At 42.8% G+C, this 26,256-nt stretch overlaps 1 protein-coding gene across 2 annotated transcripts in view; it reads left to right on the forward strand.

Annotated features, from left to right (window-relative positions):
* Nucleotides 1–19,512: 19,512 nt before the first annotated feature.
* Nucleotides 19,513–26,256, forward strand: part of UXS1 (UDP-glucuronate decarboxylase 1) — a 64,340-nt gene continuing 57,596 nt past the window's right edge. The window contains exon 1 of one of the 2 annotated variants that reach the window (XM_032997035.2): nucleotides 19,513–19,764. In XM_032997035.2, the coding sequence (XP_032852926.2) occupies nucleotides 19,668–19,764 (97 nt within the window). In that variant the 5' untranslated portion in view covers nucleotides 19,513–19,667. The remainder of the gene's footprint in view (nucleotides 19,765–26,256) is intronic. The other variant, XM_032997036.2, reaches the window with a different exon arrangement.

The following is a 26,256-nucleotide window of genomic DNA, read 5'->3' on the forward strand; positions in this document are numbered from 1 at the left end:
CACCAGAACTGTTGGTGCTGCCATTACCATTACTTCAGAAATTGCTGTTTTTCCAAAATTTTCATCTGCTCCTACGCCAGAACTCTGGAATACTTCAGAAACATTCAGCAGAGGTGTCACTATCAAACCAGCAACATCACAGTCACAACAGGAAAATGCATGCTCAATTAGTCTTAATGTACCGTATTTGCGTTTCTAATTTAATAGCCTTGCAACCTCTCCCGCTGCAGCTGTTAGCTGCAGCAAGGTCATCAACTCTTTCATTAGTGCTGAATGGCGGAGAGAACTGGCAACATGCAGAGTCTGCTCAAAAGACTCAGTTTTCCTGAAGTGTTGAAGTGTCATTAATGTTTATTAGTATAGATAGCATAACTTTCCTACAGTCATTCTGCCCTTCAGTGGGATTGGAACTGGGTTAGTGAATGACAATTCTTCAAATTTGAAATGATGTACAAAATGGGAAATTCAGTGAAGGAAGGACTATAAGCAAACAAAAAAATAGGGAGTTTGATAATATGTACCTTACTTTCTCAGCAATGGGAAAAAAAGTCAGAGAAGATGCATAAACTGTCAAAGGTACTGGTAGTGGTCACTTCTGAAGCATCTAATTAGCACTGTTATTATTCAGTTGCCCATAAGGAATCCTTGAAAGAACTGCAAAATAAACTAGTTAGCTCAATTAAAACATCTAAAGCAGCAGCGTAGGCAGGATAACCCAGAAAAACCATGTATCTTCTCTGGACCAATTGGACATTCGTTATCTAAACTGAGGTTTGCCATCATTAGCTAGCAATTTATTAATTCCAACTGTTCAACATGTAGACGTAGAAACATACACAGAACTAAAATCATGGGACTGTGTAAGTTCACAATTCTGATGCACCCATAGGTTTTAAACAAGATATTTTTATAAATAGACTGCTTGATGAAATGCTGTGTAGAAGAATAAGAATAGGAAGCAGATGAATCAGCACAACTGATAGTTGTGGCTATCCTTGGAAGATATTACAGTATCCTGAAACTGAGGACATAGTTTAACTGATGAAGCCTGCATATGGCAGCCCCTCCATCAGAATAATCACCCCAGCTCTCTGCCAGTCCCCAGACTTTATAACATGCTAAAAAACCCCAGGGTGTTTTCAGTCAGATCAGTTCCCAGTCTGGTTCACTGCCGCTGCATGAAAAGGCAGGATTGCTTCCTTCAGCGCATGTATGGTGCCTTCAGTTGTACAACAAAAATAAAACAGGTCAGCTTTCCAGAGCTAGGTAGGCCACTTCCAGCCATGCTCTGCCTCCCTTACTTGAGCTGAGGATCTGGTGGCTAGTCAGGGAGAACCGTCCTGGAAGGAAGTACTTGATAACCTGCACAGAGAAGCAGGCTATGGCCCCCTTTGTCCTTTTTGCTTCAGCCCCCTACTCATAAAATTGGAGTAAGAGCAGCTCCCTGTTCTGTGGGTCATACTGCAGGTTGCCAGTGTCCGTGCGGCATTCAGCATCTGCGGCAGCTCCTAAAATCACTGGCACCAGTGCAAAATGAGTGCAGCCAAGCCTGATGGTTTGAGAAAAGGAAGCACGCAGGACAAACCTCAATAAACATTTAGATATTGGTTTAAGAGGAACTCTGTTACACCAGAATCAGAATCAGAATCAGAATCAGAATCAGAATCAGAAAGAGATGCCTACTAGTAGATTCCTGTGCATTTTTGATGTAGGTAAGGATCTTTACTTCTGATTGCCTGAAAAAAGCAGATTTTGTGCTTGTTTAAAAACATCTTTATCCAGGACAGGTCACATTCCAAAACATGTATCCTGTGGTATGAGGATGGTGAGGAATGGAGTTGAATTCTCTATCTAGTAAAATGCAGAAGCACACACATCACCAGCACTGAACATCCAATTCTCTCAGGGTCAAAGTACTACTGATTTTTTTTTCTGTAACTATGAAAAAAATCGTCAGTCTCAGGAGAATATAAAATATAACAAGAGCAATTGCCTATTCAGCATTCAAGAATACTCTGAGACCCTTGAGTTCTGGATACAGTGACTCCCTAGCTAGCTGTTCTGTGTACCATGTTTACTCATCCCAGCTCCTTTACCTTGACTGCATATGTATTGACCAGTAAGGGTGGTTGTGAAAAAACCTACCAATTCCTGCTCTTGTAAGTTATCTTTCTGTGTTTCAAATAGAGATAGATGATGATGATCCTATGAATGCAAGTTGGCATAATTTCTGGTGGAGAGGGTTAAATTATAGTGAGGTTGATGGTCTGAAAGACTTCCTCTGGGGAAAGGGTGGGTGGGAAGGAAAAGTTTTAAATATTTGGGTTGTAAAAAAATGAAACACTTTCAGGGCTTGTTTTGCCCTAGAGAGTCAATGGAAAGCTAGAGAAATGGCAGGGCTATGATGTGACACATACCAAGGAACTCAGACTGATCAAATAAAGCAAATGAGATCATTATTCAGACTGTTCGAAACACCTCTGTTGTGCAATTTGTTGTGATTTTATTAGAGTTAGTTTACATTCATTTAATCAGTCTATCCACAAGAAATACTATCTGTATGAATCACTCAACATTTCCGCTCTTTTAACTAAATTCCGAATAAATCTTTCAGCAAACGTCTAAGAGACAAAATTTCTATTCCTGATATTTCTAACATTAGAAAGTGAAACAGGGAAAAAGTCTGGAAAGTGCTGTTCACTCTCCAAACGTGAGACCTTTGATGGTTCTGCACTTTGTTTCCTTGTTGTTGTTTGTTTGTTTGTTTGTTTTTTAAAGAGGACTGGTAAACATTATTCTTCTTTACAGATCACCTGTAGTGAAATGGTAGGTACAGGCTCACTTGCTGATCCAAAGCCAGCTGAATCTGGACAAATCTGGACCAAGACCAGAGCATTACATTATTTTCTCTCTGTACAGCCACACGGGATGGTATTTGGCATGCCAATACTCAGTGCCACGTGCCAATTTTGCTGATTAACCTTTCTGAAGCAATTGATACATCGGTTCTTTCAATCCATTTGATAAAAATGTTTTACTGTGTCCAGGTCAAGTTAAAGCCACGGGGTTTTAAAAATTACTTAGTTCCCTTGATCTTAAACACATTTCATTTCTGTGACACTGGATAAGTGTGAGTAAAGGAAATATCAGGAGTTTTCATCAGGGATAATGCTTATCAGCTATTCTTTGCCACTTTTTAATACTCTGCGAGGCATCTACATAAGTAATGTGTAGGTGTTTGCGAATACATTCAATGAATATGCAGGGAAACTAAATGTTGATACTGCTAGTCCTCCAGTTCCAACCCTTGTATTACCAGGCTTGTAATTCTTTGCTGTATTTCTCCTGTGTTCTGTATTTTTCATTTATTTCTGTTCCATCTCTGCCACACCGACAGAGAATACAGATTGCCAGGAGCTGACAGGAATCTTCTGGTAAGCTGTGGTATGATACCAGTAAAACACATCAAGAAGGAAAATATACTTACAATGACATCTTTATGTTTAGCAGTCAAAGAAAAAGAGGCAAAGAGGCAGGAAAGTCATCTCACTGCACTTACGGAGCACTTGCTGGTTGGCAGACTGAACTCCTTAATGACATTCTTACTAAGTTCTTGATGCCAAATGCTGTTTGCTTTTGCTGTCAGAACTGTCTGCATTAATAATGAGTAACTGTTGCTTTTGCTGTCAGAACTGTCTGCATTAATAATGAGTAACTGCTTGGAAGCTACTTACACAAAGCATTGTTTTCATGCCACTGCCATAGACAGCATCTCTGGGCAAACGAGAGAGCACCTTGTGAATGAGCTCATTGAACAGTCCTTGTTAAAGCACTTAGGCTGGATCAGCGTTTCTATGGACACAGTCACACTGGTCTGGACTACAGCATCTTGAGGATGAAGACCTCTAGACCTAACATACTCTTCATCTGAGTGGATTGATATTGTACTTCCACTATGTTTGCAATTGAGTTAACTCTGCTGTGAAGACAGGCTATTAGTGACGAGAGGAGTGAGCTGAGGTAGTCGTGGGAGACCCTCCAGGCAAATGTAAATACACTGAGTAAGCCAATGCCCTGGTGTAATACAGTCCCAGAGGTAGAAGTCTCTTGGCAGCTGGGGAAGGGTTGCAACACGTAAGTGAGCTTTCTGGGTAGTCTTGTAAAATTTTGCAAAAATTACAGTTTCCAGAATAAATAAACCAAAGGAAGATGTCTCTCCTCCTACACACTGCAGTTTCTACCTTTCTGCTTCTGTCTCAAATGTATTGATGCTTTTATTTCCCCCTGGTTGACAGCAGATCTGTATGCAGAACAAACAAAGAATACATAATTTAGAGTGAATGTCTGACAGTGAAATTTCCACTGTGAAGCTGATTTGCTCACAGTATTTTGTTGCAGTGATGATGTGAACTGTGTGAGTTCTGGATATTGGTGGGAAGTTGCTATCAGTAAAACTCTGTGAATAACCTTGTGTGTAAGCGTAATCCAGTAACTGTTGATGGATCACTAATATGTCTTTTCATGTAGTGAAAACATGTAGTGTTATTGAGAATTTAAAGGGGAGAAAAGCTATAGGAGAAGCCTACAAATGTCTAAAAGGAGAAAATGTCAATCCCAATGTGCGGTAGTCAAGGCCATACAGGAGTTCAGTAAAAAGGTAGAAAGGAGGCTGAAGTAAATCCACAACTATTTACTTATCCTCAGATGTGTAACCCACAGTTGGCCCCCCAGCACACTGGCCCCTGTGTGACTGTATCACCTGCATGTTAGGTAGTTCTATTCGTGCAGTGTAAAGACAAGCATGACTGAAAAGCGTTTAGTGTTTAGAGAGACAGACAGACAATAAGAAGAGATTCTGTATGTACCTCCAAACATCTTTGTATAGTGTATATAGGACAAACTGTCATACCTACCCAGATTTAACTTTACTGGAAAGGAGCACAGTAAAACTGCTTTGGTTAACTAGAATACCAGCAAAACCACACCAAAATTACAAATCGGAACCTAACGTACATTTAAAGTTCTACCATTTTTAAGCATGGTGGTGAGAGGGTGTATGATTTTTTTTGTCAGCTTAGTTAGTTATAGGTGCCATGTATTTCATACAGTCCAGAATACATCCCTCAGCTTTTCATAAGCCCAATAATAACATCGCTGTACCGCTGTGAGTGTATCTCAGTGGGTGGGTGAGAGGGGAAGATAGAAACTTTATTTCTGGAACAATTACGAAAGGAAAAATTGTGAGGTGTAGATAGACAAGGTCCTAGCATGACTATTCTTTATCCTGCAGGAGGGCCCTCTGCACCTCTTAAATGGATTTTCTTTCTCAGGCAGTCATTGCACAGTGTGATACCCAGGCTACTGCTAACAAACCGTGCCGTCTGCCATGAATCTCCCTGTCAGGGAGCAGCAAGATCCAGCTGTGCCATAAGGAAAAGGCGGTAGGGAACCAAGCATGATGAAGCAGCTGGGAGACAGAGGAGAGGGGCTGTGCCAGCAAGGGCTGAGTCCCACAGTACCCGAGTGAGGTGACCAGAGAAGGTCTGGTGGCAGTGGTCAGCTCAGGCTGAGAGTCCAGATCACCGGACAAGACCACAGAGACAAAGCAGGAGTGATCAAGTCATGGAGTCAAGGCGGTGATTCAGGATCAGGGTCTGGATCACTGGTGTCCAGGGCTGGGGATGGGCATGACTGTGGCACAGCTGCAAGGTAGCTCAGGTGAGGACGAGGGCAAGAGCCCCAGCTTAAAAGCAACTCTGAAGGGAAGGAATGGGGACCCTTAGACAAGGCATCTTCCAGCTCTTTCTTCACAAGAGCTCTTCTCAATGAGCCAGCCTCGAAAGCAGCCAGAGAAGCTCTTGGCCCTAAGCCCAGGCAGGCAAACTCCCAGGAGGGGCAGGGGGACGTGCTGATACACTCTGGGCCTCCAACATCAGAACTCAGCATGGGCTCTCCTAAATGTTGATGAGCTCTTGGAATAAATGAGAACAGAAATGTGCTTACAAGCGGAATTATGTATTTTCAGGAAGGCTGTAATACACTTTAAGAGTAATGACGAATCTGAATATTTCCTTTGCTCTATGGTCAAAAAAGGCATGCGGCTGCAAAGAGTCTTGTAAACCACATAGGGTACTCCATCTACAAAAAAACAGGGAAATAAACTGCCATCTGGTCGTGTTTAAAAATGGAAAGAGATTGTTGCAGTTTAGGTGACATCCATCCTATTTCTCAGTAACAGATAGAGAAAGAATATCTATTCACCCAATCAAACCCACGCAAGACTTTATTCTTGGTGTTGAAATGAAACAGGCTCCTTGTCAATGAAAAACGTTGGATCGGAATGTGAGATATAGTTAGCTAGCTAGTTAGCTGAATATGCTTTGTGGAAATAGAGCATAACAGCTGAACTACCAAATTAATTTAGATGGAAAACTTAATGAAAGAAGAGATAAGAGCCTTGTTCTGAAGGTTTTTTTTTATAAAATCTCCATGAACTTATAAAGTACTCATTCCTCCAAGCTTACAGAGACCACCTCTGTTATTTAAATCATGTAATACTGATTTTGCTAGCTGTTGTGTGACCATTCCAACCTGCAATCCCAGGGAATTTTAGGTTGCTCCATTGTTTTCCTCTTTTTCATGAAACAAGGGGGAAAATGGTTTTGGTCTCGTCCCATGATGATAACTGGTGCAAGAGAGGGCTAGCCAGAATGAAGGATGTTCAAAAGAGAACGAGTTCTTGTGGGAACCTGGTAGGCAGCTTGAGCTAGAGCTGAAGAAGGACTTAATCACGTAAAAATTGATCCCTACAGAGATGTCTGACCCCAAAGTTGAAGCCATACCCCTGTGTCTTGAGTTCTTTGCATAATATATGAGGAGAATCAGCTAGCTCAGGGTAAAATCCATCTGAACAATTAATTACAAAGTGTCTCCTGTGGTCCTGGTATTGGGTAAATCATGTTCCCAGCAAGTTCAAGACTTTCAAGGAGGTCCCCTATATCATACTGACTGTTTTGCTATAATGCTGTAGTGTAGATGAAGATTCTACTCACATTTTTCGACTTATTGGGTGCCATTTGACCCTGCAACACAAACAGTTGTAGCTAAAGTGGAGTCACAAAGAATATAACACAGCTTCAAGATGTGCTTACATGTGAATTGCAGATTCAGCCTTTAGGCAATAGGATACAACTGGCATTCAGCAAATGCATTTTTTAGTGGAAAGATTTTTTAGAAGATTAGGGTTTTCAGGAATTCTTTTTTGATAATGGGATTACTGTCTGAAATTAGTTTTTTTAATGTTTATTTAAAAAAAAAAAAAAAAAAAAAAAGAAAATATCTGCACAGAAGTGATGCAGTTTCCCTTAGAACAGGCAGACAAGATTCTGTTTCAGCATTCATGGATCCTTCATTATCAACCTTCATTCCAGAGTTTAGTTTGGGACCTAGATTGAGTCTAAAGAAAAGCAATGAAGCTGGTGAAGGGTCTGGAGTCCTCAAGTCCTATGAAGAGCAGCTGAGGGAACTGGGGGTCTGAAGAAAAGGAGGCTCAAGGGAGAGCTTATTGCTCTACAACTACCTGAAAGGATGTTGTAGCACGGTGCATGTTGGTCTCTTTTCCCAGGTAACAAGTGTTAGGATGAGAAGAAACAGCCTCAAGTTGTACCAGGGGAGGTTTAGATTGGGTATTAGGAAAAATTTCTTCGCTGCAAGGGTTATCAAGCATTGGAACAGTCTGCCCAGGGAAGTGCTTGAGTCATCATTCCTGGAGGTATTTAAGATGTGTAGATGTGGTGTTTAGGGACATGGTTCAGTGGTGGACTTGGCAGTGTTAGGTTAATAGTTGGACTTGATGATCTTAACAGTCTTTTCCAACCTACATGATTCTATGATTCTATGATCTGGTCATTAAACATGTGGCTTAGCACTGTGTTTACAACAAATCACTCTTAGTGATTCACTCTTTTGAAATTTACTTTCCTCGCTTTCCTTGCTTCTAACTTGTACCTCAAGGAATTTGCCTGATTTCTTGTATGAGGCTCTTTAATGACTTGGCAGTGACCCACATTCATAAAAGGCATGTTTTGTATGTACATTGTAATTGTTCCCACTAAATGTAATTGTTCCCACTAAATTCACAGGGAGTAAACTTTTAAAAAGTCTGTCTGGAAGAGGGGCAACATATTAAATACTGAAGTGTCTAACTGAATAGCTGCCCCTTAGCTCCTGCCTTCCCCCTCCTTGAATTAGCTTGTTCCTGCAAGATTGGAGGGAATCAGTGCTAACATAAATAAAAAATTATTCCTCTATCCAAACCAAGCAGTGAGTAGGTAGATTATAAATAGACCTTTCTTGATCTTATCAGATTGAAGTAGAATTATATAAACTATATGATCACTTCTGCTGATGGAAGAGATTTTAAATAACATTTCTCCAGGTCTTATTTGGAAAACTGGATGGCTAGATGATAATTACCCTATTTCCATTTTTAAGTTATTGCCAGAGGAGGCTGAGCTATTGCAAGCTAGCAGAGATCATCACCTCATCAGGCTCAAGAGACAATTAAACTACTGAAGTCTAAAAAAAATGCAGGCATGAACACTTTTCCAGTGACTTGCATTAATTGTTCTAAAGGCTTTACTTATTTTCTTGAAATTGTCTGATCTCTGAACTGGGAAGATCTTCTTTTGCATAATGCTAGTGGAAATACTATATACATCAAAAGGATGAAAAAATTCCCCTAACTGCCTCACTTTTAGTGCTTGATTTCAAATAATAAACCTGAGCAGGTTCAAGGCAGAGTATTTCAATGGGTAAATCAAAGATCGAAGATGTAGAGTGAGTGCTTGCTCTGGCCTTACTGGAGGGGTGCATAAATTCTGCACTGACTACTTCACTATATTCAGAGCTCTACCTTTCCACACTGTCCAGGGGTATAAAAAGGGAAGACGTTCGAGGAAGGAAATGTCTGTGCGTTTCGAGAACAGTTAAGTCTTGAAAAGCTGAAGAGTAAAAAAATAAAAATCATCTCAGGAAGAAGCAACACCCAGGAACAGGCTCAGTGCTGAAAGTAGTATTTTGCAAAGTCATTGAAAATACAAATCAGAAAGTATAAAAAAAATATTATACCAAAACACCACCTAGCACTGTCTCCCTCTCCTTTCAGCCGGCATTTTTCCTATTATATATTAATGAATACCAATGGCCTTCTGAGTTTCCAAGCCAAGTGGACCAACAGATGGGAAGGAAGCATTTGCAGGAGCAGTGAGCCATTTCATGCAAGTATACAGAAAGCCTCCTACCTCTAGCTGGACATTGTAGCTATGTCTGCAGCACGTATTTATGTACAAGCCCCAGCTGGAAAGCCCCATTCAAGACCACAGAGAATGCTTCTGCAGCTCCTTTCTCTCGGTGGTCTAGTCACATCTACACGCAGCATGGAATGTGCTGGGCTGTGATGCCTACACTACAAACCCACTCGATATCCAACACCTTTCTAGGGCCCTTCTCCCCTCATTTGTTTGCACACATGTACTGTTCTTCGCTGGGACAGAGTTACTTTTCTTTATAATAGGTCATATAGTGCTGTGTTTCGGATTTGTGATCAAAACAGTGTTGATAATGCACCCATGTCTTAGTTATTGCTGAGCAGTGCTTGCACAACATCACTATCTTTTCTGCCTCTCACACTGCCCTGCCAGTGAGGAGGCTGGGGGTGCACAAGAAGTTGGGAGGGAACAACACAGTGGGAACAGCTGACCCCAACCGACCAAAGGGATATCCCATACCATATGATGTTGTGCTCGGCAATGAAAGCTGAAGGAAGGGAGGAATATTTGGAGTGATGGCATTTGTCTTGCCAAGTCACCATCACACATGATGGAGCCCTGCTGTCCTGGGGATGGCTGAATACCTGCTTGCCGATGGGAAGCAGTGAATGAACTCCCTGTTTTGCTTTTCTTACACACAGCTTTACCTTTTAAAGTGTCTTTATCTCAACCTACGAGTTTTCCCACTTTTCTGTTTCTCTCCTCCTTCCCACCAGGGGTGGAGGTGTAGGGAGGTGGTTGAGGGCTGCGTGGGGCTGAGCTGCCTGCTGGGGTTAACCCACAATGACACACCAGCTCTGTATCTCTCTCTTACATACAGAGCCTTCCCTTCTACTCACTTTGCCCAATATCTCATCTTAGCTGTATGTGGGGAAGATGAAAATTTAAGCCTGGTGTCTACATCTCTGGACTATTGTCATTCCCTACTGCTTGACTATGGAGTTCCCCAGGACCTGCACCTGGCAGCCCCCAGCTGGAGCTGTGACCATCCGAGCCCATAGCAGTCATCAAGACTGGCAGAAGGGTGTACTAGATGGCACACGAAAGCTGGGAAATAGAAAGATATTTGTTTTGTTGTATCAGCTGTTGCACTCTAATGGTGCTTTTATGATGTGGTCTGAGACCATAATAGTGAGGAATACAAGGAATTTGGTATTAGGGTGTCCTTCAGTTCCCGGGAAAGGACAGTGGTCCTCTAGATAGCATCTTAACTAATTGCAGGATGCAATATAGATAGCAACTACTGCTAAAAAGAGAGGTTTCTTTGCCCCTGGTAATAAATTTTAACTATTTCCCGAAGTACATAACCACATTGAAAGGCATCAGAGGTCCTTAATAGGTGAGTTTTTAATACAGTTTTGTTCAAGCATAGCTATTTCTATCCAGCAATCACACAGAGTACCGTAGCTCATAAATGTATGAGCACAGCCTTTACTAAAGCTAGATGAATATGAAGGGTGCCACCTGTAAGTATGGATTTTATAGCCTCACAAGATTAATTTAGGTGCTATAAACCATGAGTCTACATGATTGTAAACACTGAAATAAATAATAAAGGTAGTCAAGAATGTCTTCTGTAGAAAAGCACACTAATCTCTAGACAAAACTTGCTGATGCAGTCCTTCAGCATGGCCATTTTCTTTAAAAAATGAAAATGGAAAACAATGATTTTCAAACGTGTTTTCTTTTGAAACGTCCATTGACATGTGACAAAACCATACAGAAGACAAATGAATGGCCTGGCAGATGGAGTACAAAACTGGCTTTACTTGCACTTGCTCTCCACTTGGCTGGATTTAGCAAATGAAGGCTGCATGAGATGCATGAGTGATTGGAATCTCTACAGCCAAGTTCATTTTGGGTGAGCGTGGGTGGCCTGAGCCAAGACACACTATTCAAGTGCCATTGACATGGATGACACCCTTGCTTCTTCCCTCCTCATACAAACAATCTCTTCTTTTTGTAAATGGGGAGAAAAAGAGATCAGAAATCTACTTTAGATTGTTATCACCTGGCATTGTTCTCAAACTTCTTGAGAGAAACATGGATAATTAAAGCTTGTGATTCAAGATATTTGGGCACAGCCTCTTAGTTTCAACAGACTATTTTCTTTGCCTTTCCCCTTTCCATATTGCTTTCCATCTTCTCCTGCAGACTACCCTGTTCCTGGGGTCCCATTCATTTTTCCCAGAAAGCGGGCACTATGGGCTTTGCTCTTAAATTTTGCTGCAACAGTTAGTAACTCCAGGAACAGAAGAGCTAATTAAGCCTGGTTTCCAAAGAATTTGTGTCTTGTGGTCAGATTGTTTCACATTTAATAAAGTGTGAACTCTGACTGAAACTCTCATGGTCACACTGTTCATACGTCTTCCTCCTGCATGGCCTCTTGGCTGCTTAGTAATACTTAAGCATAACCTATCTATTATTCATTCACCTACCACCAATAAATGTATAGGGAAATTAACATCTCTGAGACCTATGCTATTTTAGAGGAAACCAGCTGGTATTTAAAAAATTACTGAGGGACCAGAGAGACAGGGGAGCAGGAAGAGAGACATAAAGAGACACAGGAATGTGTACATACATTTGCGCAGGTATGTACCCAGGCTAAAAAAATCACAGCCATCACCACCACAGGCATTAGGGCAACATGTCTAGTAACAACCTGTCTTACTGATACTACTTGATTCTTTTCAGGGTACAAGTTTAAGCTATCCTGGCAAGAGACTCATTTTTCCAATATAATCTATGTGGACACATTTGCGCTATCTGGAAGTGAAACCAGAACAACTAGGTTGGGAAATGCTTCTGTACGTACAGTAAACAAGCTCCTAACCCATGTATTTGTTGAAATCACCAGTAACTTGAATCAACATAATGATTTTCCTTTTAACAGGCACCAGAGTTGGAGATCCTGTTCCTACCTAGTCAGCCTACCGTGTGTGCGTAGAAGAAAGGTTTCCAAACCTTTTTGACCTACAGCCTCCCCCAGACTTCAGATGTAAGTCTCCTGATAAGAACACTACCTTTTTTTCAGAACTTTTTGCAGAATGCTTCAAAGCAGCCCATGTGTTGAAACTTGGAGGATCTAGGAATACTTCTCAGAGGTAGTTCGGATCCACATTCCAGCTTTGTCTTCATTGAATTACTTCCTCAATCCACCATTCTCTCCACAATATTGCTTCCATAGCTAAAGACAAGGCTGCATGAGCCAATAAGGTCATATGGTATTGTCCAGGCCTGGCCTAATCAACTTAGCTTAACTGCCTAGTGTGAAACTCATGATAAATGTAAACTTGTTCATTTATAAAACCTTCCCATGGAAGCATTGGCATAACATGAAAAGATACATTTCTGATCATTATTTTTGATCTAATAATGTAAATGCTTTACGCATTAGACCTTCACTGCCTTTTGTTGGTTGCTTTTAATAAGCACTGCAGCAATAAATCTCCAGTACCAATGAGACGCACAAGGTAAAAGTGTGCACATAAGAATTGTCATAATCTTTTCTACAAATGAGTTTCATACTCAGAAGTTCACATTGCTTTTACATGATTGGGAAGTCTACAGGGTATTGCTTTCACCAGCAGTGAATTTATACTCTGTATAACAAGAAAATTCAAGGGTTCTTTTGTTAGGTTTGGTTGCTTGGTTGTTGGGCTGCAACACAATTTCCAAATTCATTTAATAGGTATTCACTAGGGGAATTTACTGTTTATGTAAGACCATAATTTAACTTTGGAATGCCGTAATGAAAGTTTATTTGGTTAAATCTCATTAGCTACTGGAAAACTTATCTGGGAATTTCTAATCCTCCTTACTTCAAAACAGAAATTTGATACTGTAAATTACCTTGACCATAGGCTATAATTCTAAAGCCTGTAATTGCAAAAGAGAGTAAGGTTACACAGAAGGCTGTTCGTTACTGTCTTCACTTACATGAATATTTCTGTTGAGATAACTAAAGGCAATCTATATAAAGGCAGGCACTCACTTGATTTTGTATCTATTCAGCTGTATCCAGGAAAAGATCAAAAGCCCACAGCTAGGTAAAATATGTGGATCTGTGCTTTTGTTTGCTTTGTAAACACCGAATCACAGAACGGTTGAGGTTGGCAGGGACCTTTGGATGTCATCTGGCCCAACCCCCCTGCTCAAGCAAGGCCACCTACAGCTGGTGGCTCACAACCATGTCAAGGCACCTTTTGAATATCCCCAGGGATAGAGACTCCACAACCTCCCCAGGCAATTTGTGCCAGTGCTGGGTCACCCTCACAGGGAAGAAGCTCTTCCTGATGTTCAGAGGGAACCTCCTGTGTTGCAGGTTGTGCCCACCGCCTCTGGGCCTGTCACTGGGCACCACTGAAAAGTGCCTGGCTCCGTCCTCTTCATACGCTCCCTTCAGGTATTTATACACATGGATGAGATCCTTCCAGAGTCTTCTCTCTTCAGCCTAAACAGCAGCAGCTCTTTCAGCTTTTCCTCACATGAGAGATGCTCCAGTCCCTTCATCATCTTAGTAGCTGTTCATTGTACTCCCACCAGTATGTCCAGGTCTCTCGTGCACTGGGGAGCCCAGAACTGGACCCAGCACTCAAGGTGTGGCCTCACCAGTGCTGAGAAGAGGGGAAGAATCATCTTTTTTGACCTGCCAGCGATACTTTGTCTAATGCAGCCCAAGATATCATTAGCCTTCTTTGCCATGTAGGCACATGGCTAGTTTTGGTTCACCTTGGTGTCCAGGACTTCCAAGTCCTTTCCAGCTGGCTGGCCCCCAGCCTGTAGTGGTGCCTGGGGTTGCTCCTCCCCAGATGCAGGGCTTTGCACTTCTCTCTGTTGAACTTCATGAGGTGCCTGTCAGCCTGTTTCTCCAGCCTCCTTTCTCAAGGTCCCTCTGGATGGCAGCACAACTGTCTGGCATATTAGCAACTCCTCCCAGTTTGGTGTCAACTGCAAACTTGCTGAGGGTACACACTGCCCCATCATTCACATCAGCCTGCTACATGAGGCTCTTCTGTTTGAAGCTGTCCTAGATCCCTCTTCATGAGGCCATGGACCGTCACAGCTATGGACCACATAAACTTAATAATGCTTCTGTGTTACATTTCCAGAAATGTGTGAGTGAACGTGTTCTCTCTGTTATCCATCTAACTTATCCAACACTACAACTCTGGAAATTTGTGGAAGAGGAATAATATCAAACATCAGTAGGAATTTGTGCACTTCAAATACATTTCAACTGTGCTGTGATACAGACACTTCTCAGTAGTGTCTTTCTAGAAATTCAACTGTACAAGTTATCTAACACCTTTAATGGCCCTGTTTACTTTCTGCTTTATTGACAACATTAGAGTAGCTGAACAGCACTACGTCTTTTCTGCCTCAGAGGACAAAACACCAATAGATATATCTAGACTGCAGAGCAGATGTGCTCTCCAGCACCTTGCAGTCCTGCTCCTCCAGTTACTCAGCATCAACACCTTACTTGCAATTAAGCTGATAATCCTCACATTGGTGTAACACCGAAACTCTATCACCGAGGTGGCTTGTAAACCATCTGCCTGAGGTTTGCATGAGGAAAGGAGACGCAGACCTTTTATACAGCATACCGCTAAAACGGATGAAGTCACATCCAGCTAGCATTACTGCAAGCGAAGGCGCATAAGAAAATTGTCTTCCCTGTTCCTAGTGCTGCAGAGGCCAGCACAGACTTCCAGCATAAGGCCCAGGTGGGTTTTCTTAACAAAGAGCAGTCCTCAGCCACTACATCGCATGCATGTTACACTCGTATACATCCCTGGACCACCCCAAGATAGGTTCGTTCTTGTTCACTTTCTGGGCCGGAGATATACTGGGAAACAGGGGCATATAGTTACAACCGTTGTGTATCATACAAAGAAGTCATGGGCTTCTTTGATACTAATTCCAGCATGATCTGGCCTGTATCCAACCCAAAATAGATCCATTCAAAGTCACTAATTCCCCAGTGCTGTAGGGTAGAATGATGCCAATTAAAAAGCTCCAAAGGGCTTGAGAAAACTATGAAATGTAAAACAGCAGTGAACGAATAACTTACTTGCTGACCTAGCCTAATAAACTAGCTTCTTTGATGGATGATAAAAGAGCTTTGAGGAACACAAGTTTTTTGTTCACAAGTTTTTATAATCAGTAATTTAGCCACTATCTCTGCTATTTTATTCTGACCCAGTTACCAGAGAATCTTGCATGTGGCTTTCTGCACTTTTGGAATCAATACAGCACCTTAAAATCTTTCTCCAGCTTTGAAAATGTACAGGGCAGTCTTCAGTTACCTCAGGGGAAAAATGCATCATGAAGAACAAGTACTTTATGTAGGTAATGCTACCGGTCAATCTAGGAATGCTGTTTGACTTTTTTTTAATCTAGTCATTGTATTGATTTCAAGTCTGGAGCCTGAAGCAACTTATCGGAGCAGCATTGTGTGTTGGGTTTCTATGTGCCTGATGTAAAAAGGAGCCTCAACTTTTACAGAATGAAATCTTGGGACTACTCCCCCATGATGCCTCATGAAACTGGTTAACAATATAGATTGGTTGCACTGTAGTTTGAAATACAATTATTTCCTTATATGTATATAATTTATTCTTCACATATAGCTGTCTAAATCATGAAATGATTCACCTAAATTCTGCAAATCCTTATTTAAGTAGTCATTTTCTTATTATGCTTTGACACCTGCTTGTTTGTTTGTTCACATTCACTGGATGATCTGTCTCTTTGTATGTTTTTGAGGGCTGTGATTGTCTCAATTCTGCATTCGTGTAATGCTCAGGACAGTTGTGATCCAGTTGTATTTGAAACTGTTTATTGCCATCACTATCCAAATAATAAATAATAACTGTCTGAAGCACTTGACAGCTTTCTTTTTCTTTTGAGATGTTAATATTAAAAGAATTGACTGTGTTCCCAGAACTGCATGTTTTCTTTTCATTAGTCTTATAAAAAACACACAAACTCTCAAACTTCTAACTTTTCCTGAAAACAAATGCTGTTAGATTTAACTCTTTTTTTTTTTTTTTTTTTTTTTTTCGGCTGAGTTCCCCTCCCCACTATGGTCTGCTGTTAAAATTAGAGTTCACCAGAAAAAGATTCACATTCCAATCTTTTTCAAAGAAACCTGTTTTCACACTTTTATTACCTGTACTTAAATGAATGCCGTTAGTTTTTCAACATTATCTAGGGCTTTGTGTGGATCGTTGAGGCTATGCAGTACAACACTGTTACTCCACAGAATCATCTGTAGATTTACTAGAGGAGGATCGAGGTACCAGAACAATTCCTCCCAGGTAAGTGTCACTAGCGGTAGGGTGCAGCTGAATGGCGAGGAAGGGCACACGTAGCTGTACAACTCTCTGTTGCTTTCTTGCCTACATTCAGCCTTGACTAACTTAGAGACCAAAGTTACAAGAGATGACAGTAGTGTGGTAGTAATGGCTTAGTTTTATTTTTGCATTTTTTCAGTATTTTGCAGCTCATTTCTTTATCTCATACACAGCAGATCTCTCAGTTTGGGTCTCAGCTTCCAGGGCAGACCTGATCTGCCTCCCAGATTATACTGTGGAATGTCATCTCTTGCAGAAACATGACTGGGACAGAAAGACAAGATCTTCCCTGTACTTCCACATGGCAGAAGAGTCTCCCTTATATGGCATCATGTGGGAATTGTGCAAATTGTGGCAGTTGGTTGCTGTTTTTTTTTCCCAATAGTGGAAGAACAGGTGGGTAATTGCATGGTTCTGATCTGGTATCAAGGAGAAGTACATTGCAGGGGTACTGTAATTCTAAGTTCATACTGGTTATTCAGATAGATACATCTGCGTATCCACGTTTTTAATTGTTAAAAAAGTCATGAAAAAAAAAAATCCATCATTTAAAAAGCCCCATCACTTTACAGGCTGTGGTTTAGTGACAAAAAAATCAAAATGCTCTCATAAAGCATTCTGAGAACTACAGTTGAAAATTGCAGTACGGGAAACAGGGTATACTGCCTGCAAACCAGCCCAGAGAGGATTGCCATTAGCCGAGGTCACGCTATCAGCCTGATTAAGATAATGATCTGAAGGCAGATGTGTGCCTGCTTCTTGATCTGTAGAGCACTCCTAAGAATCGGCACTCAAAACTCTATCATCCCGTGGTCTTTGTCTTGGCACATTTAGCAGCTCTGCATACCAGAACCTCTGCTATTGGTGCCAGTATCCAGTGTCCTTGCGGCTGACCACCATGTGCCTGGAGAACTTTGTAGTACTTATAAGGTACATGCCTATAGTTATAGTTGACACACGATGGATCTACGCCCACCCCCCTGAAGTTAAGTCAGACGTGTCCTGACTCACCTGGAGAGTGACACGGACGCAGCTGGCCCTGGTGTCATGTGTGACAAACAGCTGGCCCTGTGGAGAGCGTGGTCAGGCTGCCTCCCACGCGGTTCAAGCCTCCTCCACTGTGAAGTTCCTTAAAGCATCCTGCTCCTTTGCTCTCCTTTTCCCGTCTTCACAGGTTGCAGTTTGTCTCAACACGTTTCTGCAGCAAAATTGGCCTGCATACCGAGTGTGGTGCCAAGGAAGGTGCCTTATGCAGGCAGCTTGATCGAGTCCCGGATTGTGCGGCCCAGCTTAGGGCAGGGCAACTGTTAAAAGCGTCTTGCCTACCCCTAAAGGCTTGTGGAATCGGTATTGTGCATGCAGATACCATTATGGAAAATGCTGTCTGAAAAAAATGTGAGTTTGAGGTGCAGGGAGAGAATAATCCTCCTGTATAATATACTCCCGTAGAATACTCCAGCTTTCATGCAGGGCTGTTCAGCTACAGCTTTTTGATGGCCCAATTTACTCCTGGTATAAAACTCTGTTACTATTTGAGTGATTACTACGCAGACAAATTTGGTGCTAGATTGTGTTTTAAATGGTGATATTTTTACTCCCTTTTCTCCACGTAGCTACAAGCAGTGGAATAAACAGGCAAGTAAAGTGTCTCAAATACAAATCAAAGGAAACAAAAGCCAAAAGGAAAGGAGTGGCCCTGTAATCAAAGCACAGGGTTAGGAATGAGAAAATTTCAATTCTCGAGGCTTCCTGAATAAAGTCGCTTTGCCCCTCTGGCCCGTAGGGGGATATTCTTAATTTCTCTGAACAGCATCTTACTGCACTTAACTATTCAAGACTCACACATTTGACTGACTTTGCAGGAGGGGATAACTCTTGTTAAGTGTGTGGATCTCTGCTTGACTGAGGTCATAATTTCTTTGGTCTAAACAAGCTGTTTCTATACGGAAATTAAAGGATTGAATCCAGTCATTTAATTCAAGAACACTTGTTCCTGCAGTCTTCTCCTTTAGCAGGTGAGTGTGAGAAAGAATATCCCTTAGAAACTGTGTGAAGGCCTTACTACCGAGGGAGGTTGGGTTGTGGAGGGAGATGTCTGTTCAGATTGAGTGTATTTCGCTGGCAGAACATGTTTTGACAGGTGAGGAAGGTGCCTACCGTCCCAGGCAAATACAAATCTGCAGTTTGTGACAGGCCACAAGGACTTCAGATGGAAGCTGCAGCAGAAATGACAACCATTTTAACGTAACTGCAATCTTCTTACCCTAAACAGAGGCAAATTCATAAACTTTAAGGGGTAAAAAAAAAAAAAAAAACAAACAAATTTTTCATTTACCATAGTAAAGAGATGTGTGCAGATACGGAAAGCATACATGGGATGAGGGAAATGGTGCTGTCAAAATACCGGGTAGACGAAGAAGACTGCGCGACACACATTTTGTCCACTTGTGTGCCCACATCTGTCTGTCTGTCCACCCCGGCAGGCCACCACCCAAGGGCCACCACGGTGGGAGGCGACAGAGGCCGCCGGTGCTGAAGCACCCCGAAAGACCCGGCGAGGGGCACGGGGGAGGCTGCGGGGGCCCTTCCTCTCCCTCAGGCACGCCCTGCGGGAGGCAGGCGCCCTCCAGGCAGCTCGCAGCCACGACGGCGGCCGCTCGTTAACGAAGGCGGGACGGTCGAAGCCCGCGCCCACCGCCGCCACGCCTCGCCCCCTCCCCTCAGCGACCGGCCCAGCCGCCACCGGCCCGCGCATGCGCCGCCGCCGCTGGCCGCCGACCGCGGACGGGGGGGGGGGGGAAGAGCGGGCGGGCGCCACTGCGCTTGCGCGGCGGGTCCCGGGTAGCCCGAGCGGAGCCGAGCCGAGCCGAGCGGAGCCGAGCCGAGCGGTGGGTGGCCGGCCCCGCGCGCGCCAGCGCGCGCGCCAGCCGGGTGGCGTGTCCGGCCGTGCGGGCGCCCGGCGCTGCCGCTGGGCATGGTGAGCAAGGGCCCGCTGCTGCGCCTGCTGACCGCCATCAACCGGAGGAGGATGAAGCTGCTTATGGGGCTCGCCTTCGTCGCCTATGTCGCCTGTGAGTGTGCGGGGGGGTGAGGGGGCATTCACTGACCCGCTGGCCCGGCGCCCCCGGTCCCCCCTTCCCGCCGCCGGGGGTGTGGGGGGGCGGCGGAGGCGGCTCCTCCCGCGGCGCTCACCCCCGTTCTCCCCCCCCCCCCCCAATCCGTTGTGTTGCGCGGTTGCGAGGCGCCGCAGCGCGGCCGCTCCGGCGGGGAAGAAGGCTGGCCCCCCTCGTCTCTGGGCGGCGGGGCTGTGGGCTTCCTCCCTTTCCCCGCCCTGCTGAAACTTTCCCCGAGTCGGGCGGGCAGCCGGCTAGGCCGTGCCGTGCCGTGGGTGTCCGCCAGGTTATCGTTCCCCTGCCCCGTCCCGCGGGGTGTGTGGGGGACGCACCCCCCACCCCACACCCGCCCCCAGAGGCCGAGCCCCGGGCGGGAGGCGGCGGGGCTGGGGGGGGGGGGGGGGGGCGGTGGGCTGCCCGGGCAGCGGGGCGAGCCAGACGTGGCTCAAGGAGTAAGTATTTCCACAGCCGCTCCTCAAGACCGCTCTTTGTCCGCTCTGCTCTTAACCTGGTAGCTGGGTGAGGTGAGCCTGCGAGGAAGTTTTCCAGGGCAGGCCGCCTGTCTGGTTTTTGTGAAATCCTCCGGTGTCCTCCGGGGGTTAAATAAATGTTTGTTTGTTTGCTTGTTTATTAGTTCAGCACGTAGCTGGAGTCTTAAGAGCCTGAAGAGAGGCACAAAGATATTTGCTAAAATCTTAGAATAACCACTGACTGTGATGGTTCTGACTGCAGTTATTAGGCATGAGTCAAATAGAGTCTCAGATTTATAACGTTGTCCTGTCAGCTCTCTTCCCTTTCTTGTCCAGATTTTTCTGTTGCACTTTTCATATTCAGTTTACTTTATGTTAACCTGTTTTGTTTAGGCGGATTTTATGTAGACACATCATGAGGGAGGGATCTTTGATGCTTCGTCAGCTTAGCTAGGGACAAGTGATTCTCTTGATGCTTGAAAACACATATAGGTGAGCTAGCTTTGGGGGGATGAGTCTGTGCATCAGATTTAGGATACTCCCTTTGCATTTCAGAGGGTGAAGAGGTACAACTCGAGTAATTTGGCAGAAGGGGTGGTGTTTCCTACTCCAGAAACACAACGTAGGAATTCCCTTTACTACCATCTGTTACTGTGTTTGCAGGACCTCATTATTTAGATACGGCTGTTATCGTTGAACTGAGCAGTTTGTTTGTCCAAGTGACTTCAGGTCCCATGCATACTGAAGCAGGGGCAATTTAATGTCTGTTCTTATTTTGAAAGGGTTTGATGTTTTGCCAGAAATACTTAATTTTGAAAACAGAGTTAATAGGCTGCTGTGAAAATACCGGAATTGAGTGGCAATCGACATGGTTATTGGGACCTGCCTATTGCTTATATTCTACGGACAAGTAGTTGGTGTTTGCTTTCTAGCTTTGTGAGTAAAAGTTAGACTTAAGGAAGGGAAAAAAATGCCATGTGATTTTTTCCTGTCGGGGCTGTAAGTCATAGAAGTCTTCTTACCTCTTGTTTCGGGTGGTTCTTTGGCATTCAGGAAAAATGGAGGAGGAGAGGGACTGCAGATCAGTGGGGCAAAAAGGAGCTTGAAAATGGAATGGGTTGGTGTCTGATGGGAGTGCTATTTTTTTTTTTTTTTTTTTGCAAATCAAACATGTCAGATTGCTGTGCTTTTCAATCTTTTGACTGGCAGTCAAAAGTAGTGGAATCGTTAGTTACGGCTCTGTTGTTTTCAGTATAGTATGATGCTAGCAGATGCCTGGTCTAATAGATTCTAGAGAGGCTATTTTTTGTTTCCTTCTCTATGGAAGTGATGATGATCCCATCCCCCTATCCTAAAAGTGTACTCCTTGCAATATTACTGAATCATCACTGTTCTCTGGTTGCAGTCAGATAATGCCAGACTAAAATAGCATAGAATCTGAGAAAACTGATCTGCTAGTGTAGGTGTATGTGCTGGCACTTCTTACAGTCCTTCTTTCTTAAGTGCTCTCCAAATGACTAAGTGTTTTTGGGCTGTGCACCTCCTTCCCATGAATTTCCATTCAGTGCTAGTACATGAGGACTCAGATTGGGAGCACATTATGTTACAGGGAATGAAATACTTGGCAAGTACATGATTTTTTTATGAACTAGGAGATAGGACTTTTTTGATAGTGCCGTTTTGTCGGTTTTTCTGTAAAACCCCAAGAGAATGCTTAGGGAATATCTTTTTTAAAAGTGTCGTATTTCACAAAAAGCATCTGCCTTTGAATTCAAATTTGATACAAACGTGCCTGTAGAACTTCTCTGTGAGAACTTGCAAACTGGGGGAAGAGCTTATTACAGGTGGTTGAAAGGCTGTTGGCTGTCTCCCTCTCAAGAGTCACTGAGTGGCTCTCTTGGTAGTTTCACGGCACAAGGTGTTGGATGTCAAGTCTGGCTGAGGTGTCCCTGCCCCACATCTCCCATTTCCCAACGGCATCTGCCATCTGCAAGGACTTAAATTTCTGTCCTGTGGACCAGGTAAAGGAACTGGTCTGAACTAAGATCACCTTTTCAGGTTGCAAGCGTCTGGCAGCACGGACATTCAGACAGCTGTCTGGGCCCAACTGAGGAGGCTGTGCAGTGATGAAATGGGCAGCTGGGAGTGCTGTTGGCAGCATTGCCATCTCCCGCTTTGCAGGTCTGCAGTTAGTGTCTCGTCTAAAGAGTCTTGCTGACTTCGGTTAAAGTACCACAGGGACGTGAGGTGCACGGTCAGGCTCATATTAAAGATACCTAGAACTCTTTTTGTGGACTTCACTGGTTTCCGTAGTGGCACTTACGGTAAGAAGGATCCTTACTTTACATTTGGGTTTGAATTAAAGTAATATTTGATCTCTCATTTCTGTAAATCTAATTTCTATCAATTTAAAAAAATCGTTGTTCACTCAAAACAGTGTGCTATGCGTAGTTTGTGTATATTAAAACAGAACCCAGAAAGAGCATTTCTATGCAGCAGGCAGTTAAAAGCTGCTGTAACTTAAGCAACTGTTCCCTGGCAAAACTGAAGTGAACAGTTGTAAGTTAAATGTTCCTTATCTGTAGGCCCTAGGTGAAAGGGGTAATTTTGTTCCTCATCGCCGAAGTGATGAAACTGGAGATAGTGTAGCTAGTGAGCTGTCTGAATCACTCTGTAATCTGGTAGAATGCTACTCAATTTATCATTACTATTTTTTAATTTTTTTCTTCAAGATTATTTTAGTTGACTCACTTGCAGTGCTATCGCTTGTGAACATTGAATGGCTGTACTGAACTACCTATATAATGGGAAGCCTGGCCCAAAGGTTGAATTTTCATTGCCCTTTTAAAGGGACAGAGTCTCCTACTACAGCGTTTCTCTGATTTAACCCCCAGCAAGATACTGCAGGAGTGCTAGTGCTAACCAAAGGAGAGGGGGAGAATGTGGAGGTGGACTGAAACAAATCCTTTCAGTCATGGGCTGCACTTGCATCATCTCGAAGCCTTTGTGAAACCACAGCTTAAGAACATGAGGCGATTATAAACACAAGTGCATTTAATTGATTTTTGTTGTCTGTAACGAGAAATGTAGACAGATCATAAAACAGCAACCGATTAAATAGATATTGTAAAAAAAATAAAAAATCCAGTGTCATCACACTATGAGTAACTTACATGCAGGTTGAGTGTTTTGTTGTTTTTTTTTTTTTTCTTGAAAAGCCCACCTGTTTGTGGGTTGGTATGTCAATACATAGACACATTAAACTCATTCCCTTCGATGTTTTAAATGTTTATCCAGCTTCATATAGGCATACTGAGATGCTTTAGTGAGGCTATCTTTGTAGAATCAGGACCCTATTTAAGTTGTTGGAAATAATGCTGTAAAATCTTGTTGCCAGAATTTAAAGACCAGAGCTCAATGATCTGCATGGTTTGCTTTAATCTTGGTGCTACTGTAAATAATCTGCTGATGTCTTGATATAACAAGGGAGTTGCATGTTCTTAATGAAAATAAAGAGCTCTGTTTCTGGTAAAGTAGAACAGTTTTCTTTGCTCATTTGTAGATCAAATAGTTCTCAGGAAGTATGTCAATAGCCTTTTTCCTTTCCCAAGGGAAAAAAGAATGAATAGTAGGGTGCTGTCATGAGATCCAAGATTAAGGCCTTGTTACCTTTATAAGATAAATTACAGCACAGTTACTGAAACAACTTAAAAACAAAATGTCAAAATAATGTGAGGGAAGTACATCCTGCAGTGTAGAGGCTTGACTTCTCCCGGCATTGTAAGTTTCCATGGTTGTTATCTTTTGTTCTACAAGACTAGCCATTTGTTTTTGTAAGATTTCCATCAGCTAGGAAGAAAGTAATGTGCTCTTCTCAGAATATCAAGGTGGGAGTAAGCTTTTCTGTTTGAATCCTACCAGCCCCTTGCATGTTGTTTATCATGCATGTGATCAAAACAAAGGTTACATGCTACTTAATGTTGTTTTCTGATAAGCTTTTACTTTCACTTTTCATAATAGAGAACTAGCTGCAAATTTGGTCTTGTCTTACTGCTTCAGGCTAACTATCTGAACATTATTCAGCACTGCTGTGGAGAATACCAGAAATCTTCCTTCCCCAGCTGTTTTACAACTAGACAGCAGGATTGACTGGCCACGGAAGAGTTGGAAATGGTCTGATGTGACATCAGGCTCTCCTGCTTTTTGTGTCAGCATGCCATGGATTCCCCACAAAAAAACAAACCAACCAAAAACATTTTCTTGCTGGCTTCATGTCCTGCAGAGCTGCCTTTCATCTGTGGGTTTATGCAAATAAGTTTACTGTCTTCAACAGCTTCCAGTTCCCTGTTCGTCAGGCTTCCAGCTAGCTGTAGCTGTGTAACGTAAACGAATTTTCTTAAGCTTCAGTTCAGTTTCAGGAGTAGGTGGACTCCAACTCTGCTTTGTTAGCCATGATGTTCTAAACCCATTTTTTTTGGCATCCTGGAGAAATTAGTGCTTACAGTTCCCAGCTTATCTCCATTTTATATTTGTCTTTAGTATTTGTCTTTCATATTCTACCTCCACTTAGTATTTGTCTTTTCTGTGGCATGTGCAGGAGGTGGTGCTGTCATCATTCTACTCAAGGACAAACACACTTAGAGCTTTTCCCTTCTTTCTCCTCAGTGTTTTTGCAAAGGGGAAATGTTTCCCTATCATTCATATTGCTTATTTCTTTTCTGTGAGGTTGGTTGACCACATCAGATCTCAGTTGAAACTGGTAGTTTTCAGTTTTTGGTTGGTGGACCCTAGGAAGGAGAGATGAGGGTTACTGAAGCAGCTTACCCGAAGGAGACTGTAAAAGGTAACTGGGAAAAGTGAGGTTGTTTCAGTTACAGTGCTGACCATTGGCACATGCTGTGAGTCTGCTGAAAACAATCTTGGCTGTCAACAAACTTAAAATAAAATATTGAAAGTAGTCGATTTGAGTTATGAGCCCTAATTTGAGTCATGTTACTTCGGGTGACTGCTCAGTTTTTAGGGTTTGACATGCAGGCTGGTGTACCGTCATTATTTTGGGAGTGTGGAATATTCTCTGCCTCTTTGAGTTTCTTGAAAAAATGTCCCACAGTTCTGCTAGCCATGTCTGGGAAAAAAAGGGAAGGTCAAGGGCTAAATTAAAGAAGGCAGTGCACCCTCTCCACCCCCCCCCCCTTTTTTTTTTTTTTTTTTTTTTTTTTTTTTTTTTAAGGCATTTTAAAAATCAGGGCTGCTGTCTAGATTGGGGAAAGCATGATTTGTATAAAACTGCATGTGATATATTCCAGTTGAGATAATAGTTCTGCTCCTTTTTCTTTCCTTCATGTGAAATAAGGAGATGTGTGGCCCTAACAGCAGCCCGCGTGGGTCTGTTAGTTTCTTTAACCTGCTGTGTTGCTTTAAGGCAAAGGGAGAAAATGCTTTTCTCAACAAATTTTGTGCATTTGAATTGTTTAGATCAGATTTATGTGGAGATAGATGTCATTTCATAGTTTTTTTAATTATCTGCTGCTGTTTAAGGAAAGACACTTAAGGCTTTCAGTTCTTTATTATTAAGTGAGAAGGGGACACAGGGGTGTTAGCAATTTAGATTGCTTAGCTTTCACACTGCCAAAATAATTTTGACCTGATTCAGAATGCAATTATTACATAGTACTCCAGTTAGGTATAGGTCAAAGTCCTTGTGTTTTCTTCCTTGGGGTTTCAAACCTTTTGTAGGCAGTCAACATACTGGCAAACCACTTTGTTGTTTCAAGCCAGTAAATTCAAAGCTAGAAGGTTTTATGATGTCCAGGCACACTTGAGTATATGTGGTGACGAAAATCGAAGCTCCTGTTTGGAACTTCATGACTTTGAGTTATATGCATTCTGTTTTTTTGTTGTAAATATTGGATGTTTTTTTGTGTTTGTAGTAACTAACAATTGGAGTGCATTACCTTACTTGTGGTAAAATACAAAAGAT

The sequence above is a fragment of the Tyto alba genome, unplaced genomic scaffold (genome assembly GCF_018691265.1).
Source record: "Tyto alba isolate M040663 unplaced genomic scaffold, T.alba_DEE_v4.0 Super-Scaffold_45, whole genome shotgun sequence".
NCBI classification, from domain to species: Eukaryota; Metazoa; Chordata; class Aves; order Strigiformes; family Tytonidae; genus Tyto; species Tyto alba.